The 18,881-nt window shown below is 47.3% G+C and overlaps 2 protein-coding genes across 5 annotated transcripts in view; both read right to left on the bottom strand.

Moving 5' to 3' along the window:
- Positions 1-16,825, bottom strand: part of UBOX5 (U-box domain containing 5) — a 29,960-nt gene extending 13,135 nt beyond the window's left edge. For 2 of the 3 annotated variants that reach the window (XM_054030023.1, XM_054030024.1), the window contains exon 1: positions 16,746-16,825. The gene's annotated coding sequence lies outside the window, so the exon portion shown is untranslated. Of the gene's footprint in view, positions 1-9,892; positions 9,970-16,745 lie in introns of those variants that run through there. The other variant, XM_054030022.1, reaches the window with a different exon arrangement.
- FASTKD5 (FAST kinase domains 5) lies at positions 8,947-16,831 on the bottom strand. Of its 2 annotated transcripts, none has more exons than XM_054030020.1 (2): positions 16,746-16,831; positions 8,947-11,787 (listed from the first exon to the last, which is right to left on the bottom strand). In XM_054030020.1, exon 2 carries the CDS (start codon positions 11,747-11,749, stop codon positions 9,269-9,271), a length of 2,481 nt encoding a protein of 826 aa, XP_053885995.1. In that variant the 5' UTR covers positions 11,750-11,787; positions 16,746-16,831; the 3' UTR covers positions 8,947-9,268. The 2 variants fall into 2 exon arrangements, with proteins under 2 accessions (XP_053885995.1, XP_053885996.1); XM_054030021.1 differs by lacking the exon at positions 16,746-16,831 and adding an exon at positions 13,245-13,428.
- Positions 16,832-18,881: the final 2,050 nt, after the last annotated feature.

Here is an 18,881-nt window from a genome sequence, read left to right as displayed (position 1 = left end):
GGCTCGTCTTATACTCAGGCCTGGTCTACACCGGGGGTGGGAAGGAGGAAATCGATCTGAGTTACACAACTTCAGCTACGTGAATAACGTAGCTGAAGTCGATGTACTTAGATTGACTTACCGCGGTGTCTTCACTACAGTGAGTCGACTGCTGCTGTGTCTGCCCCGTCGACTCTGTCTGTGTCTCTTGCCGAGCTGGAGTACAGGAGTCGAAGGGAGAGCGCTCGGGGATCGATTTATCGCATCTAGACTAGACGCGATAAATCGATCCCCGCTGGATCGATTGCTGCCCACCGATCTGGCCGGTAGTGAAGACATACCCTAAAGAGCTTACAATCTGAAGGTAAGGACCATCTCTTTGTGCTGTGTTTGAACAGCACCTAGTACAGCAGCGTCCTGCTCCACACCTGGGGCTCCTAGACCCTATGGTAATACAAACAAAACATCTCATCTGACTCTGTTTCTGCTGCTTCTCATCTATAAGAATTAGTTCGTCAATCAATTTGGGATCTCAGCAGGGAGAAATATAGATATATAAAAAACAAGAGCAATCTATTTATCTAGCAAGGTTCTTATGCTGATGCTCAGCACTGAAGTATCAGCTTTGGGCTGATACGATTATAGCAGCCTTTGAAGAGAACTCAGACTGTGCATTACCAACAGTGGTAATTTGGAGAGTGTTCAGAGAAGAGCCATGAGAAAGATTAAAGGATTAGAAAACATGCCTTATAGTGATAGACTCAAGGAACTCAAACTATGTAGCTTAACACAGTGAGGGTTAAAGGATGACTTGATTACAGTTTGTAAGTACCAACATGGGGACCAAGTATTTAATAACAAGCTCTTCTATCTAGGTATTACACGAGCCAATGGCTGGAAACTGAAGATAGACAAATTCAGACTGGAAATAGGGTGTACATTTTTCACACAGAGTAATTAACTATTGGAACAACTTACCACATTGCCAAGGTCATGGTGGACTCTCCATCACTGGCAATTTTTAAATCAAGACTGGATGTTTTTCTGAAAGTTCTGCTCTAGGAATTCTTTTGGGGAAATTCTCTGGACTATGTTATGCAGGAGGACAGGTTAGATGATCAAAGTGGTCTTTTCTGCTTTTGGGATGTGTAGTGTTGTCGGGGACTTTTTAACCCAGACAGCAAGGTTCGTTGTCTGACCGCAGAGTGAGAGACAGGCAACACCAGCAAGGTCCAATACAAGCTCTTTATTGAAGAGTGCACGCAACAATAGAGAGCGGCCCGTCTCCAGAAAGAACCAGCCACGATTACAATAACTAGTGAGATTATATAGACAGTTCCGTCGCGTCATAGTTAAAGTAACACAATCCCCCCCTTTACTAGTTAAAAGCTTCTAATATTCATACATATCTATTTTCTTTGACAGTACAAACAGTTCATGATGCCTCAGCAGCTTATCAGCTTTTTCGTCATGCACCAGAAACTAGGAGAAAGGAGGGAGTTAAGAACAGAAACAGGGAGTGGAGACTGCAAGTCTCCATATGTCCAAAAAAACGTTTCTAGTACATTTGGTACAAGAATACGCCCCCCCCCCCCCTTTATCTCATTCTTTGTAGCCCAAGCAAGCATGTCCTCAAGAGACAGGAATGGCCCAGCAACTACAGTTAGCCTAACTTTGGCTAAGCTGGCCAAACAACCTGTTCTGTACTCCATTTTCCTTGGACCTAACAGTCCCCCCTTTGTCCCTGGAGTACCTCAAAGGGACTCCTGGGACAACTAACTGCTATGAGACCGCTATGAGTGGTAAGCTTGGGAGTTGATTACTTTTGGGCAGAACACACCTTGGTGCCAAAAAATATAACCAAAAAAGTGCCACCATGGCTGAACAACAAGTAAAAGAAGCAGTGAGAGGCAAAAAGGCATCCTTTAAAAAGTGGAAGTTAAATCCTAGTGAGGAAAATAGAAAGGAGTAAACTCTGGCAAATGAAGTGTAAAAATATCATTAGGAAGAATTTGAAGAACAAAAAAGAATGTGAAGAACAGCTAGTCAAAGACTCAAAAAGTAATAGCAAAATTTTTTTTACATACATCAGAAGCAGGAAGCCTGCTAAACAATGTGTGGGGCCAATGGACGATCAAGATGCTAAAGGAGCACTCAAGGACGATAAGGCCATTGCGGAGAAGCTAAATGAATTCTTTGCATCCGTCTTCACGGCTGAGGATGTGAGGGAGATTCACAAACCTGAGCCATTCTTTTTAAGTGACAAATCTGAGGAACTGTCCCAGATTGAGGTGTCATTAGAGGAGGTTTTGGAACAAATTGATAAACTAAACAGTAATAAGTCACCAGGACCAGATGATATTCACCCAAGAGTTCTGAAGGAACTCAAATGTGAAATTGCAGAACTACTAACTGTAGTCTGTAACCTATCATTTAAATCAGCTTCTGTACCAAATGACTGGAGGCTAGCTAATGTTACGCCAATTTTTAAAAAGGAATCCAGAGGTGATCCCGGCAATTACAGGCTGGTAAGTCTGACTTCAGTACCAGGCAAATGGTTGAAACTATAGTAAAGAACAAAACTGTCAGACACACAGATGAACATAATTTGTTTGGGAAGAGTCAACATGGTTTTTGTAAAGGGAAATCATGCCTTACCAATCTACTAGAATTCTTTTAGGGGTCAATGAGCATGTGGACAAGGGGAATTCAGTGGATATAGCAGGGCTTTGGAGCGGAGCCCGGAGCTGGAGCGCAGTCCAGTAGGTTTTATGCCCGGAGCCGGAGCGGAGCAATTCAAAAATCTGATTGCTCCAAATCCCTGGGATATAAAGTACTTAGATTTTCAGAAAGCCTTTGACAAGGTCCCTCACCAAAGGCTCTTAAGCAAAGTAAGCAGTCATGGGATAAGAGGGAAGGTTCTCTCATGGATTGGTAACTGGTTAAGAGACAGGAAACAAAGGGTAGGAATAAATGATTAGTTTTTGGAATTGAGAGAGGTAAATAGTGGTGTCCCCCAGGCGTCTGTACTGGGCCCGGTCCTATTCAACATATTCATAAATCATCTGGAAAAAGGGGTAAACAGTGAGGTGGCAAAATTTGCAGATGATACAAAACTATTCAAGATAGTTAAGTCCCAGGCAGACTGCAAAGAGCTACAAAAGGATCTCTCAAAACTGGGTGACTGGGCAACAAAATGGCAGATGAAATTCAGTGTTTATAAATGCAAAGTAATGCACACTGGAAAACGAACTATACATATAAAATAATGGGGTCTAAACTGGCTGTTACCACTCAAGAAAGAGCTCTTGGAGTCATTGTGGATAGTTCTCTGAAAACATCCACTCAATGTGCAATGGCAGTCAAAAAAGCGAACAGAATGTTGGGCAACATTCAAAAAGGGATTGATAAGACAGAAAATATCATATTTCCTCTATATAAATCCATAGTATGCCTACATCTTAAAGACTGCGTGCAGATGTGGTCACCCTATCTCAAAAAAGATATACTGGAATTGGAAAAGGTTCAGAAAAGGGAAAACCAATGATTACAGGTATGGAACAGCTGCCATACAAGGAGAGATTAATAAGACTGGGACTTTTCAGCTTGGAAAAGCGACAACTAAGGGGGGGAATATGACAGAGGTCTATAAAATCATGACTGGTGCGGAGAAAGTAAATAAGGAAGTGTTATTTACGCCTCATAACACAAGAACTAAGGGTCACCAAATGAAATTAACAGGCAGCAGATTAAAAAAAAAAAAAAAAAAGGAAGTATTTTTTCACACAACGCACAGTCAACCCGTGGAACTCCTTGCCAGAGGATGTTGTGAAGGCCAAGACTGTAACAGGGTTCAAAAAGGAACTAGATAAATTCATGGAGGATAGGTCCATCAATAGCTATTAGCCAGGATGGGCAGGGATGGTGTCCCTAGCCTCTGTTTGCCAGAAGCTGGGAATGGGCGACAGGGGATGGATCACTTGATGATTACCTGTTCTGTTCATTCCCTCTGGGGCACCTGGCATTGGCCACTGTCAGAAGACAGGATACTGGGCTAGATGGACCTTTGATCTGACCCAGTATGGCATTATATTCTTATCGCTGGGATTTATGGGCTGCTGCCATCCAAATGTTAAGTTCTCAGCCTTTTTGATTTTATGAATTACACCTGTTTGGTGTACCGCTACAGTAAGGCACGTATCTATGCTATATCAAGAGTCCTAGACCATTGGGATATCAAAGGCACTTCAACTAATTACCACCTTTACATGACAGCTACTTTGCAAGCAACAGTTCACTGGTTGTAGGAGACAGACTGAAGAGATGGTGGACTGCCTGGTCTAACTGCCACAGCACAGCACCCTGTGACAGTATACCCCATAAGGCTTTATGGGGAGGGGGTGCTTATAAATGTATGTATGACATAACTGGAATATGTTTTGTGCTGCCTGTGCCATGTAACATATCTCCGTAAAGGTCATGGTCTACTATATCTGTTCATCCTATTTGTACATATATATCATTTTCTACTTGAGATTAAGAATATGGGCTGTATGCTGGCTTGGTTTCTAAGTAAGCTTTGGGAGGCATTTGGTCAGCTTCTTTAGGAAGTATCAGAGGGGTAGCCGTGTTAGTCTGAATCTGTAAAAAGCAACAGAGGGTCCTGTGGCACCTTTGAGACTAACAGAAGTTTTGGGAGCATAAGCTTTCGTGGGTAAGAACCTCACTTCTTCAGATGCAAGTAATGGAAATCTCCAGAGGCAGGTATAAATCAGTATGGAGATAACGAGGTTAGTTCAATCAGGGAGGGTGAGGTAGGGTTACCATAAGTCCGGATTTTCCCAGACATGTCCGGCTTTTTGGGCTCCAAATCCCCGTCCGGGGGGAAATCCCAAAAAGCCGGACATGTCCGGGAAAATCGGGACATGCAGGCTGGCGGTGCCGGGGGCCGGCGGTGCCAAGGGCCGGCGGTGCCAAGGGCCGGGGGGTGCTGAGCGGGCCGGGGGTGCTCGGCCGGGGGCCCGGGGGCCGGGCTGGGGATCGGCAGTGCTGGGCGGGCTGGGAGTGCTTGTCCGGGCCCGGGGCCGGCACCCCAGGGCCCGAGCCGACCCAGGCTGGAGACGCCGGGGGGGCCAGACTGGGCCGCGCCTCCTCTCCCCACACCCCCCTTACCTGCTTCAGGCTTCCCGCGAATCAAATGTTCGCGGGAAGCAGGGGAGGGGGCAGAGTTGGGGCGGGGGGGGCGGGGGCGGGGCTGGGGCCCCGTGGAGTATCCTCCTTTTGGAGGCTCAAAATATGGTAACCCTAGGGTGAGGTGCTCTGCTAGCAGTTGAGGTGTGAACACCAAGGGAGGAGAAACTGCTTCTGTAGTTGGATAGCCATTCACAGTCTTTGTTTAATCCTGATCTGATGGTGTCAAATTTGCAAATGAACTGGAGCTCAGCAGTTTCTCTCTTTCCTAGACACCACCGTACAAATAAGTGATGGCCACATTAACACCACCCTATACCGAAAACCCACCGACCGCTACGCCTACCTTCATGCCTCCAGCTTCCACCCCGGTCACACCACACGATCCATCGTCTACAGCCAAGCACTGAGGTACAATCGCATCTGCTCCAACCCCTCAGACAGAGACCAACACCTACAAGATCTTCACCAAGCATTCTCAAAACTACGATACCCACACAAGGAAATAAAGAAACAAATCAACAGAGCCAGACGTGTACCCAGAAGCCTCCTGCTACAAGCCAGGCCCAAAAAAGAAACCAACAGAATTTCACTGGCCATCACCTACAGTCCTCAGCTTAAACCTCTCCAACGCATCATCAGTGATCTACAACCCATCCTGGACAATGATCCCTCACTTTCACAGACCTTGGGAGGCAGGCCAGTCCTCGCCCACAGACAACCTGCCAACCTTAAGCATATTCTCACCAGCAACCACGCACCCCACCATAACAACTCTAACTCAGGAACCAACCCATGCAACAAACCTCGATGCCAACTCTGCCCACATATCTACACCAGCAACACCATCACAGGACCTAACAAGATCAGCAACAACATCACCGGCTCATTCACCTGCATGTCCACCATTGTTATATATGCCATCATATGCCAGCAATGCCCCTCTGCTATGTACATTGGCCAAACTGGACAGTCACTACGCAAGAGGATAAATGGACACAAGTCAGATAGCAGGAATGGCAATATACAAAAACCTGTAGGAGAACACTTCAACCTCCCTGGCCACACAATAGCAGATGTAAAGGTAGCCATCTTACAGCAAAAAACTTCAGGACCAGACTCCAAAGAGAAACTGCTGAGCTCCAGTTCATTTGCAAATTTGACACCATCAGATCAGGATTAAACAAAGACTGTGAATGGCTATCCAACTACAGAAGCAGCTTCTCCTCCCTTGGTGTTCACACCTCAACTGCTAGCAGAGCACCTCACCCTCCCTGATTGAACTAACCTCGTTATCGCCATACTGATTTATACCTGCCTCTGGAGATTTCCATTACTTGCATCTGAAGAAGTGAGGTTCTTACCCATGAAAGCTTATGCTCCCAATACTTCTGTTAGTCTCAAAGGTGCCACAGGACCCTCTGTTGCTTTCTTTAGGAAGGAATTCGCCAGGTTAAGTACCTGATCAGGAAACACTTGGAAAACAATGCATCTTGGAATGCTCCAATCCACATAAGAAGTCTTCCTGGAGACATGCAAGATACCATGTGGACAATGGCTTCGGCCTGTAAAGACTGAGTCATGCAGGGACATGTGACTTGCCCAGGTGACTCCAGAACTCCATCTTGGAGCTAGACTTTGCATAGGAGGGAGGAGGAGGGTCTCCACCCACAAGAGAGAGTCTATTTAAACCCGTGGGAGACCCCTCCATTTTGTCTTCAGCTGGCTAAAGAAGGAGCCTCTCCACCCCCCCCAGGATACTTGAAGGAAACTGAAACAAACGATAGTAACTACAGGGGGTGTGAGTGATTGCTGGACCCAGGCTAAAAGGAGATTAGCCTGTAAAAGGGAGCATTCGGGAACTGGTGAGGAACTTATCTGTGTTTAGCTTGATTAGACAGATTTGCACATTTTATTTTATTTTGCTTGGTGACTTACTTTGTTCTGTCTGTTACTACTTGGAACCACTTAAATCCTATTTTCTGTATTTAATAAAATCACTTTTTATTAGTAATTTACTCAGAGTATGTATTAATACCTGGGGGAGCAAACAACTGTGCATCTCTTTCTATCAGTGTTATATAGAGGGCGAACAATTTATGAGTTTGCCCTGCATAAGCTTTATGCAGGGTAAAACGGATTTATTTGGGTTTAGACCCCACTGGGAGTTGGGCATCTGAGTGCTAAAGACAAGCACACTTCTATGAGCTGTTTTCAGGTAAACTTGCAGCTTTGGGACAAGTGATTCAGACCCTGGGTCTTTGTTGAAGCAGACAGGAGTATCTGGCCCAGCAAGACAGGATGCTGGACTCCTGAGCTGGCAGGGAAAACAGGAGCAGGGGTAGTCTTTGCACATCGGGTGGCAGCTCCCAAGGGGGTTTCTGTGATCCAACCCGTCACACACCCAAACTACCACCCACGCAGATCTCCCAGCACAATGCCCCAGTCAACACAACCACCCACTCAATTCAACTGGCATGCATAGTAACCCCAAACAGACACTCCCCTCAGCACACAACCCTCATTCGTCACCCGCACAAATTAATACTTCTTCCAGGACGGTCACTCGGAGGCCTAGAATATCCGCTGAGTCAGTGGGAAGACATGGTAACAGCGATAAGCATAGCTGAAAGCTCATGTTGTGTAGCATGTTGCAAGGTTCAATCATACCTGGGCCCTGTGAGAACCAGATGGAATGCTGGAGTCCAAGGGTTCGGTGGTGGTTGGACCGTGACAGCTGATGACAGGAAGTGGGACTAACAAAAAGATGGTGCTGCCTCTGGTCAGGGGGCAACTCTGGGCACAAAATTTGGGGCACATGTACAAAGGGCAACATTGCATCACAGCATGTGGAAATAAGAGCCCCCATAATTACTCACATAACTTTAACAATTACACCCAAGCAACAGCACAGGCTTTTCGCTACTAGCATGGTTTATTAGTATGGGATCCGAAATAAAACATGGGATAAAATAAGATAATTTACATAATGCTCCAAAATGTGCTAGGACCTTTATAGAGCAAAGACCTATTCCCTGCCCCCAAAGATTTTACCATCTAATTTTAGATGTGATGCAATAAGTATATCAACTAAGCAGGTGACGACTAAACCCCTTTTTTAATCTACAGAATAGATATGCTAGACAGCAGCAGTACAAGCTTCTGCCACACTGCCTGGTCTATGTGATTCAACCCCAACTTGGAGGAACCACTTAAGATGGATAGTTGGATTTCTAGGCCGTCCAGCCTTTACCTGTGTGAGTCAGACTGCCATCAACACGGCTAATTAGTACCAATGTAATTGGGAGCTGTGTAAGGTGAATGCCTCTCCTCTAAGACTTTTTGTGTGTGCACACATGCATGAGAAACCAATGGCCAACAGAGCACAGTCCCTCCCCACACCCATCCCCCTCCTCTCCAGCACTCATGCTGTCAATCCAGCCCCATACCACTCACCAGCTCCCTCACTTTCGATATAAGCCCAAGAAAGGGGAAGCCCTGGAATCCTTCCCATACATCTGCAAACTAGAAGCACTGGAAGGAGCCAAGGCACAGGGAAGCCCATTTCCCCGACACCCAGACCAGTGTGGTAGGTACCCATGGGCAAGAGGTGTCTGTAGCAGGGGGGCACGTGCACAATTTAGAATTCACCAATTCTTCTCCAGGTGTCCTGACTGCATTGATACATCTCCCTGAAAGAGGGGCTGGTTTTCACACACTGAGCAACCAAACCCACCGGCTCTCGCTTGAAGGGAAAAGATGTTGTGGATAAAAAAGTATGTTACCAGAGATTTTATTTTTAATAGAATCATTCTGGGATCTCCTTACACAGCTGAACAAGCTTGGGATTTACAGACGTAGATGAGGCAGCAGGATGAACCTGCTAACATGGTTGTCAAGTCTCTGCCTACATGCTCTGCCTGCAAAGCAGCCACCAAAGTAAGTTACTCTAAGAGAGGGACCATTTTAAACAGTGTTGAGAAACAACAGACAGAAGCATCTGTATGGCTATTTCACTCTCTATAGCCAGGCAGATTCCCCTTCAGAACTTGATGCAGGCATTAATTTGTCAAACAGCTTTTTGATGACACTGTTATTCTTAAAGAACCAAGTTGAACACTTTGTGGTGCAGGTAGTTCAGTTTCTCTACCTGGGTCTGTCTGAGCAAAGGAACCCATTCCCAAAAGGGCACCTCGACTACCACATATCCCAGTTTCTGTAGCTGCCTCCTTTTCAAGCTGTGCATTCCCAACAAGTGTTTAGAATCATAACAATAGTGGCTCTTGTTTGACACCTGAATGGCTAGCTTCACGTCTCTGGGCTGTGGCCTTAGCTGGGAGAGACGATTTTCAGGAGAGTGCTTTGGTTTGGTCAAGACATTAAAAATGGTGTCAGTCAGAGGAACCCCATATGAAAATGGAGAATGATTCCTAATGGGTGGAGCCTGCTTCTGGTCTACTGCCTCCTTCTGGCTACAAGTCTCTGTCTGAGTTTTACTGCCCACAAGTGACTTGCCACTGGACTTCTCCTTCAGCAGCTGATTCTTTAAGTTATATTTGAGACTGACTCCAATGTCTTGCAGTTCTCCTTTAGCTGCTGCGGCAGCTTCTAAGTTAAAAGGTAACGGCTTTCGGTCTTTGCCCAAGTGGACCTCTATATCATTTGATCTAGCGTGAGGCAAAATCATGTGGTTTTTGACATACTGGGGTCCACCTAACATTACCTCAAGTACAGAGAGAGCTTCTGTCACTTCCGGCTTTCCGCAGATTTCCTTCTTCACAGAATTCCACAGCATCTCAGTAACCTCTTGCCGAAACTGTGGCGTAAGGCGATTACCTTTGTAATCTGGACACTCGATCTCTACACTGCCATCAAGAGTGAACAGGTCCTTTTTAAGATCAAATTTATTCTCCCTGGTTAACTGAATAAATTCAGCACTCAGAGCGTAATCTATCAGGTCATCTGGGAAGTGCCCAGCAAATGCCAGAGCCAACAAACAGGTGAGGAAATGTTCTGGGAACTTATCAAATTCATACAACTTTCTGTACATCTGCTCTCTGAGGCTGGAGTAAAACCTCTCTGCATTAGGCGGCTCATAATTCAGGCATCCGAATGACCACAAGAATTTAGCAACATCTTTGCTACGGCAATACATCACCCTGGAAGGTACCGAAAAGGCTGCTGCATTCATAATCCCTTCATCGAGGTAATGCAAGGCTGAACAGGCAAGAGTTATGTGCATGACACCCTGGATGCCCATAGTACCAATCCGAGGAGGAACGACTTTCCCAAGTTGCTTCAAGAATTCTAAATGAATGACACGAGTATAGCGGAACATCTTAAGTACATTCACTATAGCATAACTGCTCATGTCTGCCAAGTGGCCTGACACCTTGTCTCCAATTTTTCTCATGACATACTCAGAAAAGGCACTCTTGGACTTGAAGAACCCCAAGGAAATGGCGCCCACTTCCTCCAAGTTGAAGGAATTCAAGTACTTCAACACTAAAGTCTCCAACTTCTGCATTAAATCTTGGGGCACTCTCCGGCCTTCACCTATGATATAAATCAACTGAACCAGCTGAGGCAAGGTGAGGTCTTGCCAATGCAAGTTAATATAACTGAAGGAGAGCTGTAAATAGTGAGGCGCACTGCATCCCAAGCAGCGCAACAGGTCAGCCACCAGCAATACCTGATCCAGGCTCATGTCCCAGACTCGATGGCAAATTTCAGTCTCATACACTCTCAGCATGGAGTCGGTTGGTTGAATGCCTAAACGGATAAAGGCCTTTAAAATGTCAGTGAGTTCTGAGATGTTAAACAGCTGGATGTTTTCAACTCCGTAACGACACAGCATCTTAAACTTAATATTGGATATCACCATCACATGCTCCTCCACTGGCAAACAGCTCAGCTTGCAAATATATTCCACAATGGTTCCTGGGATCAGGCTACTCTGAAGTACAGATACTTTATGTAATATCAAGTCACCTTCTTCTAGAGGAAGGACCTGCAAGGTCTCGGACTTGTCATAACTTAGAGATCGGTATTCGGGTCTGTGCTTCTGAAACATTCTGGGGTCTTCCTTAGAGTCATGGGTCTTCACATCAGCATCTAGCAATTTGTCTTCCTGGGGCTCCAGTGTGGCTGGAGGTACTGAGCTGGCCTGTGTGGAAAGAGTTTTATGGAACTCCAGATCCAGCAAGGTGTGTTTTGTGCTTGACTGGCTTTGAGAACAGGTGACGCTGTACGTATTCTGAAACTGCTTAGCACTGAGGCTGGAGAATTCATTTCCAAGTGGCCCTTCACTATCTTCACAGTTTCTAGCAGCATTCTGATGGGATGCGGTTTTGGTTCTTGTGTAGGCCGATGGATTATAAAGTACTCTGTACTCCAGAAGGTTCAGCAATCCGATAGAAGCCGCAGCTTTAGCATCTGTGTCACTCACTTCAGGGCTCTCATCCTCCTTTTGTTTTCTACTAGGAATTCTCATCATGATCCCGCACTTGGTTGCAGTTGAAAATGCAACCATGCTGCGAACTCCTCCTGGAAATCTTCGGCATGTTATCATTGTAGCCATGGATCACAACTTACTGGGCTCAGAATTGTCTCCAGGTACTGAAAAAAGGGCAGATGAAGAATGATTGGCTTCCATCTATCATGATGCATTTTTTAAAAACATAACCTTTAACACTATAGTACGTTAGATGGTATGAGAGAGTCCTGGTTTCCCACATGGTTCACAAAGAATTACTGAGTATCAGGTGTTTTCCTGCAAGTCAGCAGCTGAGAGTACTGTCCAAAACTACCACACGCAAACTCTACCCAAGATCAATGACCCAAGTTATTTTGCAAAATGGAAGACCTGATGCATTATGGAATTGATAGGATTGGCAATGCAACTGTTACAAGTAACTTATAAAATGGCTCTCACGTTAGGGGAAACATTTCTGTTTCTTCAGTTTGTGAAAGAACCTAAGGTACTTTTAACTCATTTTTAAAACTGACTAGATTTCAAGCTGACAGTGTCCCTTCAACATTTTTATAACTCTGTGTCATCAAAGCTCTAATAAGTCCATTAGATTGTGTTTCAAATGACTCAGTTCTATTAAGAAGCACCAGCCAGAACCCCAGTAGTTCTGAAAACTAAGGACAAGGACAAGCACTGCTCCACAGATGGAAGTATTCTGAGACTACATAAGGTAAGGCTGGAGTATTGGGAGGGGAGGTGGATACAGGAGAGGGTGTCTCTCTTATGAAGTGGTACACAGAATGAAAGCTGGAGTGGCACTAGCTTGCCAGAAGGATTGGCACCCTAGCACCAAAACAAAAGTAAATGGCTGCTGTTAGTGACTGTTAACACTGTTAGGGAAGAAAAGCATGAGAGAAACCCCCCAAGTCACAAGCTGCTGTTACACGATCACACACTGAAAATTAGTACTCAGAAGAACTGTAAGGATACCAAAGAGAGTTCCATTCTTTAGGCCTGGGGAAATTTTCTACAGGTTTAGATGACGTAGTGCTTAAAACGCTAGTCACCACCCGGGGCCTTGGCTAGAAGAGTGCTCTCACCACTGCTACTGCAGATGGAAGGCAACGATGGGAAAATTGCCAAAACAAAAATCTAGTGTAGCCATCCTGGGTAAGCAGCCAATTTAGCCTCTTTAGGATGAGTCAGATGGTGATTAGTTACAGCACCAGGTCACTGCTCTGTGTAATATATACTTCCCCCGCCTTGTGTGGCTAACCCTGAGGAGGTATTAGACAGCCATCTTCTAGCATTTTCAACTTCCTTAAAAGCTCACTCTCTTTCTTTCATTACTTAGAAGAAACATGTGTTGGAACTGCAGGATGCCGAGTAATTAGGGAAGCCAAAGCTCGGTGAAGACACTACAACAGCAACATGTATTAGCTTCTGTGCAACTCTGCACAAAGGCCTCCGGCCACAGGGACAGTAAGCTGTTATGCATGCCTTTATGACTCTGCATACAAATAGAGCTTCCTGACTGAGGACAAGCATGTCACACCCCATGACAAGAAGAAGAAGAAGAAGAAAAGCCTAGTAAATACTTAACTGAGTTTTATGCAGAATTCCCCAGTGTAGCAGCAATAAAAAAAATAGACCAGTAGTGCCCTCTCACAGTGCTTCATTTATCATGTATCCTACTTTTCCTAGCCATGTTGCATAGGGTGCCTCATTCACGTTTTCTGTTGCTGGAAGAATGGCAACATGGAGGTGGCAGGAGGAGGTCTAGAACAGGAGAGTGCAAAAAGGTGAAAAAACAACTTGGGTGAAGAGATCGAGACCAGAGGAGAAAGCAAAAGAAGAAGGGAAATGTTTATCATGTGAGAAATCAAAGCAAGAAAAAAAGAGATTCTAGAGAAAGAATTAAGGAAAAGATTGCTAGAAAAGAGGACATTTTATTTTTAAAAAAATATTAAAGGGTAGATAAAACTCATTTGCAGCTACTCCTGTCTGATGCCTTATCTGTGTCTAAACCGCATAGGTTAGGGCAATAGCAGTGTTTTTGTCCATATCAGCACAGCACAGAGTTAGATGTCAGTGCTGGACCCAACACTAGCCTCCTCATAGCAATTCATGCCTTTGGTAGCCCAAGAGAAGATCAGATGAGATCATAATGGTTTCTTCAGTCTTGACGGCTCCGAATCACAGCAACGCATTGTGCTTGGGACTTCGACTAATGCTCCAGAAAGCAACAGCTCATCCTATGTGCGAGAATGCCACCCAATCCCTCTAATCTATCAGATGCTCTGATAAAACAAAACAAAAAAAAAAAAAAAAAAAACCCACCTCCCAGTACACGTACAATAAAAATAAAGCAAATAGCCATTACATATTGGCACAATGCAGGCCACAGCAAATCCACTGTCAACAGCGGGTAGGAATCTTCTCTCTGGCCTTCCCTATCAATGCCTGCAGAACCCAAGATTTCCTTTAAAAACAAAAACATTTTTAGCTCTTAGGGTTGTCAGGGCAACCTGGCGTTGAAGTAACTGACACAGAGCCATCCTCCCACATCTCCAGATAGAGAGCCTGGAATGGTAGAAGTATGATTTGTGTAAGGCCCAAAATCTGGCCCCAGGGCGTAGCCTGAGTAGTTAGCATGTATACTGGGAAGCACCTTTGCAGTAAAGGCCCACTCATCTCTGAAACCACCTCCTCTTCCAGAAGTCTGCTGGAGCTTGAATTGAGTGACTTTTGTGGCCCAATATAAGCTAGTCGTTGACTGTCAGACCACTTTAAGTGCAGGATACACAGGTTTCTTTACAGTCTATTTTTTAGTCTATTCTATGTGCTCTATATTAATTATTCCACTAATAGAACACACACATTCATTGATGCAAGGGGTGCCATCGATTAAAAATAAATGAACCTACTTTGCTTTTCTAGCCAAGGATCTCAAAGCACTTTGCTACCATTAGTGAACTAACCTTCAAAACATTCCTATGAGATGGTTATCCCCATTTTGCCCAGAGGAAAGTGAGTCACAGAGCCAGTCAGTGATGTGCCCAGGGTTACAGAGCTCAACAGAATCATGCTAAGAACCCTGTTAGAATGGCTTGGTATGAAGCTTTGTAAAACAAATCGGAAGTGCATTGGGAAGTGCTATGTAGAGTTAAGAGTTTATTCACCAGTCCCTTGATTTCAAATCCATGGAACTAGCCCTCCTGAGAGTCAACAGAAGAACATGGAGAAGAGAAAGAAAGAGGAGGGGGAGGGACAATGGACAAGAAATGCCAAGTCTTGAGAGAAAGACACTTTAGAACCTTTCTTGCTCATCACTTAATCTATGTTACTCCCATCTTCGAATCCCAACGACGTGCCAGATGAACTTTCAAGCTAGTCCTTCATTTCCTCCTCCAAATGTATTTTCTTTTATAGATCCCTCTTCCCACCACCATGACACATGCCAGCCTCAATGCCCTTTGTTCCTTCCTGCTCTCACACCTTTGTACTCTTTCCTATGCTCTTCTCCATGTGTAAATAGGCTGCCAACATCCCCTCTTCTCTCCATTCAAATCCCTCCTGGAAATTCACTTCTGCTATGTCACGTATGAGAAGCAAGTTAAAAAGCAAACATAACTGGACCCCTCAAGCTGCATGCACGTCTTATGGAAGTCCCAAGAGATGACATTGTCCATCTTATCCTTCCTCGGCCCCTTCCTTCTGACCCTCATTTTGTGGGTCATGCCTAATACAGGTTCCAATCCTGCACGTGGATCTGGACGGGTGGACCCTTGTGGAGCACCAAGGATGATAAAATGGTTCCAATTGTGCAGAACAGGAGCCTAGGACTATATGTTCTACGGGACAGGAACTGTACCTTTCCTGGAGTCTGAAACATCTAATGCACTTTTGGACACTCAAAAATTACAAATGTACACTTGATAACTAACATTAAGAAATCTTTGTGTCATTCCCGCTTGGAGTACATTTCCCATCACAGTCTCACTGCTATGTATCAAATAAGTTATGTATTCTACACTATGCTAGCCCCATAAATTAAAAATGGAAGGGAAGATATTATCTTCCAACAAATACCAGGAAATTTGGACCCAAATGTTAAAATTAGGTGTGAAATTGCATATTTTATATGGGATTCAGGTTTGGTTAAGAGTATAGCTAACGCCTGTAAAGTGTGTTAAGGACAAAGGAATGACTAAGAAAAGCACCTGCGCTCAGCAGAGCGGCTCCAATTGTGTATTCAGAGTATCTGGAGGGGTGAGAGCTCCAGGGTGTATTTCACACCCAGGAATCATGGAGGATTAGATACAGGTGCCTGCTGCCACCTGGTGTTGAACACGGCAGACACATGAGGGAACTTGCAGGCTACACTTTGGGTAGAAAAGCTTGAGATTGGCAGTGTGTGGGGTCACCTAGGATGACCAGACAGCAAGTGTGAAAAATCGGGACAGGGAGTGGGGGGGTAATAGCAGCCTATATAAGAAAAAGACCCCCCAAATCGGAACATCTGGTCACCCTACGACCCCAGGAGCACCTGACCCACCCTACAGAAGGCAGCATGAGCAGGCGACCAGGCATGAAAGACACACGCAGGAAACTGCCTGAGCGAGAGGGGCATTTAAACGTGTGCCCCGCCTGGCCAGGACATCTGTTCGCGTGTCTGCACATGCACGGGGCACAGGCAACACGCAGGAGGCGGCAGCTGCACCTGTGCAATGTGTGTGTGTGTGTGTGTGTGTGTGCGCGCGCGGCACGCCTGCCCCGGCCCAGTGCACACGCAACACACGGGGAGCAGCAGCAGCGCGCGCGCGCACACACACACACACACACACGCCACGCGCCCGTTCAGGAGGCAGGGCACGCCCGCCCCCCACGCACCGTGCACGCGCTGGCGGGAGGCGTGTGTCCGCCCGCGCACGCGGGGGGGTGAGGGGGGGGGCGAGAAGGGCCCGGCGGGCGGTGACAGGGACACTCGCGGGGCGCGCGCCCGGGGCAGGGGGCGCGAGACGGGGACCGGCCCCTCGCGGGGGACAGGCGGCGGTGGGGGGTCCCGGCCTCTCCCCGGGCCGGGTTCTCTGCCCGCACTCACCGGGGCCGCGCCGCTCGCTGTCTCCGTTGCCGGGTCTCGCCCTTCTGTTTGGAATCACCCTGCCCCGTCGCCGCCGAACGCTTCCGGTCACCTGACCCCTACGCACTTCCGCCGCGATGGGAGGCGAGCGGGGCCAGGCCGCGCCTGTAATGGGAAGCGCTGTGCCTGCGGCGTCGGCGTGGGCCCGCCAGAGGGCGCTCGCTCCCCGCACGGCCGACTCGGCCCCGCCCACCCCCTCCCCGGGGCCTGCGCTTGTGCGCGGCCGCTGGGCAGAGACCGCGCCGCGCACCTGGCTGGGGGCATCGGCGCCAACGGGGGTCACGCCCCTGCCACCAGTTGTCATGCCAACGCCACCCGATGTCATGCCCTGGCTCCGTGTTGTCATGCCAACGCCACCCGATGTCATGCCCTTGCCACCTGTTGTCATGTCCCTGCCACCAGTTGTCATGCCAACGCCACCCGATGTCATGCCCTTGCCACCTGTTGTCATGCCAACGCCACCTGATGTCACGCCCTTGCCACCTGTTGTCATGTCCCTGCCACCAGTTGTCATGCCAACGCCACCCGATGTCACGCCCTTGCCACCTGTTGTCATGCCAATGCCACCTGATGTGGCCTCCTTGCCATCTATTGTCATGCCAATGCCACCTGATGTCATGCCCTTGCCAGCTGACATCACGCCAGCCTCATGCTAACACCAACATGCCAGTGCCACGCCATTGCCATGCTTTGTCACGCCTCAGTCATGTGGGGTAACGCCAGGGATCGGCACCACCATGTTGCGCGACGGACACTTGACAAAATTACCCACCATCTGGGCTAACACTGGCATCACGCTAGTGCTACATAGTGTAACGTTTCTGCCACCTGGGGGCATGCCAGTATCATGCCAGTGCCACATGGTGTCACACCCCTGCTACCTGGGGTCATGCCAGCATCATGGCACTACCACACAGTGTCACACGTCGTTCCACCATTGTATGAGGTCAAAAAATGTTATTAAAGCTCCCGTGTAATGTTGCTTCATTGATGTGTGGCTAGTATAAGTCACTGATCACAGGGTATATTCCTGTATTAATCTGCAGCTATGGGGGAGCCCTGGACATCCATCTGACAGTCATAACATGCAACAACTACTGCCGTAGGGGAAACCAGCCGCTCCAGACAGATGTGTTGCCTTTTCTGGGGCTAGGACAGGCCGCATTAGCCTTGTGCAGCTGTTGCCTCGTCCAGCGGCAAGGCCAGGAGGAAAAGTCTAACTGCGGCTCGTGCTGGGTCTGAGGCTGTCAGACCGCGCCAGGGACTTCAGGGTTTTAAATAGAAATAGCAACTTCAGGCCTCACTGTTCCCAGTATACAGTCAGCTCGGCAGCAGCCCCCTGGGCAGTGGGGCAGAAGGGGATCTTGAGCAGAGCAATTCACCCGCTGCCATGTGAAATAACTACGGTAGAGAGCAGCTGTAACGTGACCAACTGGACGATGGCTGAAGTGCTCAGGTCGCTGGGAATTCGGTGTTACATGTCACCCATTCACTTACCGTGTGACGTCCCAACAGGTGTATGTGAGCCAGGAGCGGGTATCGGGGGGATCAGACCTGCTCTTGTGTGTGTGTTGTAATGAACCATCTTTGTGTGGATGAATGAGTGTGCCAGCCCACAGGCAAGATAAGGGATCTACTATTGGGGATCAATCCCACCTTCCTGTGAATGTGTGAGATTTGCCCAGTCGTGTTCCAGAACACAGGGCTGGCAAATGGACCAACATTTTAAATTCATTTCAGGGAGACTTGTGACCCTCCCGGATAAGGTCCCCCACGACCTGTGCTCCCTGTCCCTCCAACCCTCTTCAATCCAGCCCCCAGGCCTGTGTTCCCCAATTTCCCCGACCTTCACCGATCCACTCCCCCTGCCTCCCGACCTTCACTGATCTGACCCCCCCGCCTCTGCTCCCCAACCTCCCCTGACCTTCACCGATCCAACCCCCATCATGTGTTCCTTCCCCAACCCTTGCCGATCCAACCCCCCCATCCTGTGCTCCTCCTCCAAACCTCATGGATCCAACCCCCCCATCCTGTGCTCCTCCCTGACACTCACCAAGCTGACCCCCCCAACCTGTGTTCCTCCCCCCGACCTTCACC

This window comes from Malaclemys terrapin, chromosome 5, assembly GCF_027887155.1.
Source record: "Malaclemys terrapin pileata isolate rMalTer1 chromosome 5, rMalTer1.hap1, whole genome shotgun sequence".
Lineage (NCBI taxonomy): Eukaryota > Metazoa > Chordata > Testudines > Emydidae > Malaclemys > Malaclemys terrapin.
Note: the sequence above shows the minus strand (reverse complement) of the source record. Positions and strands in the feature narration are given on the sequence as shown.

What these genes read in the sequence shown, in the direction of transcription:
- FASTKD5 (XM_054030020.1), bottom strand. Translation starts at nt 11,749, where the DNA reads ATGGCTACAATGATAACATGCCGAAGATTTCCAGGAGGAGTTCGCAGC.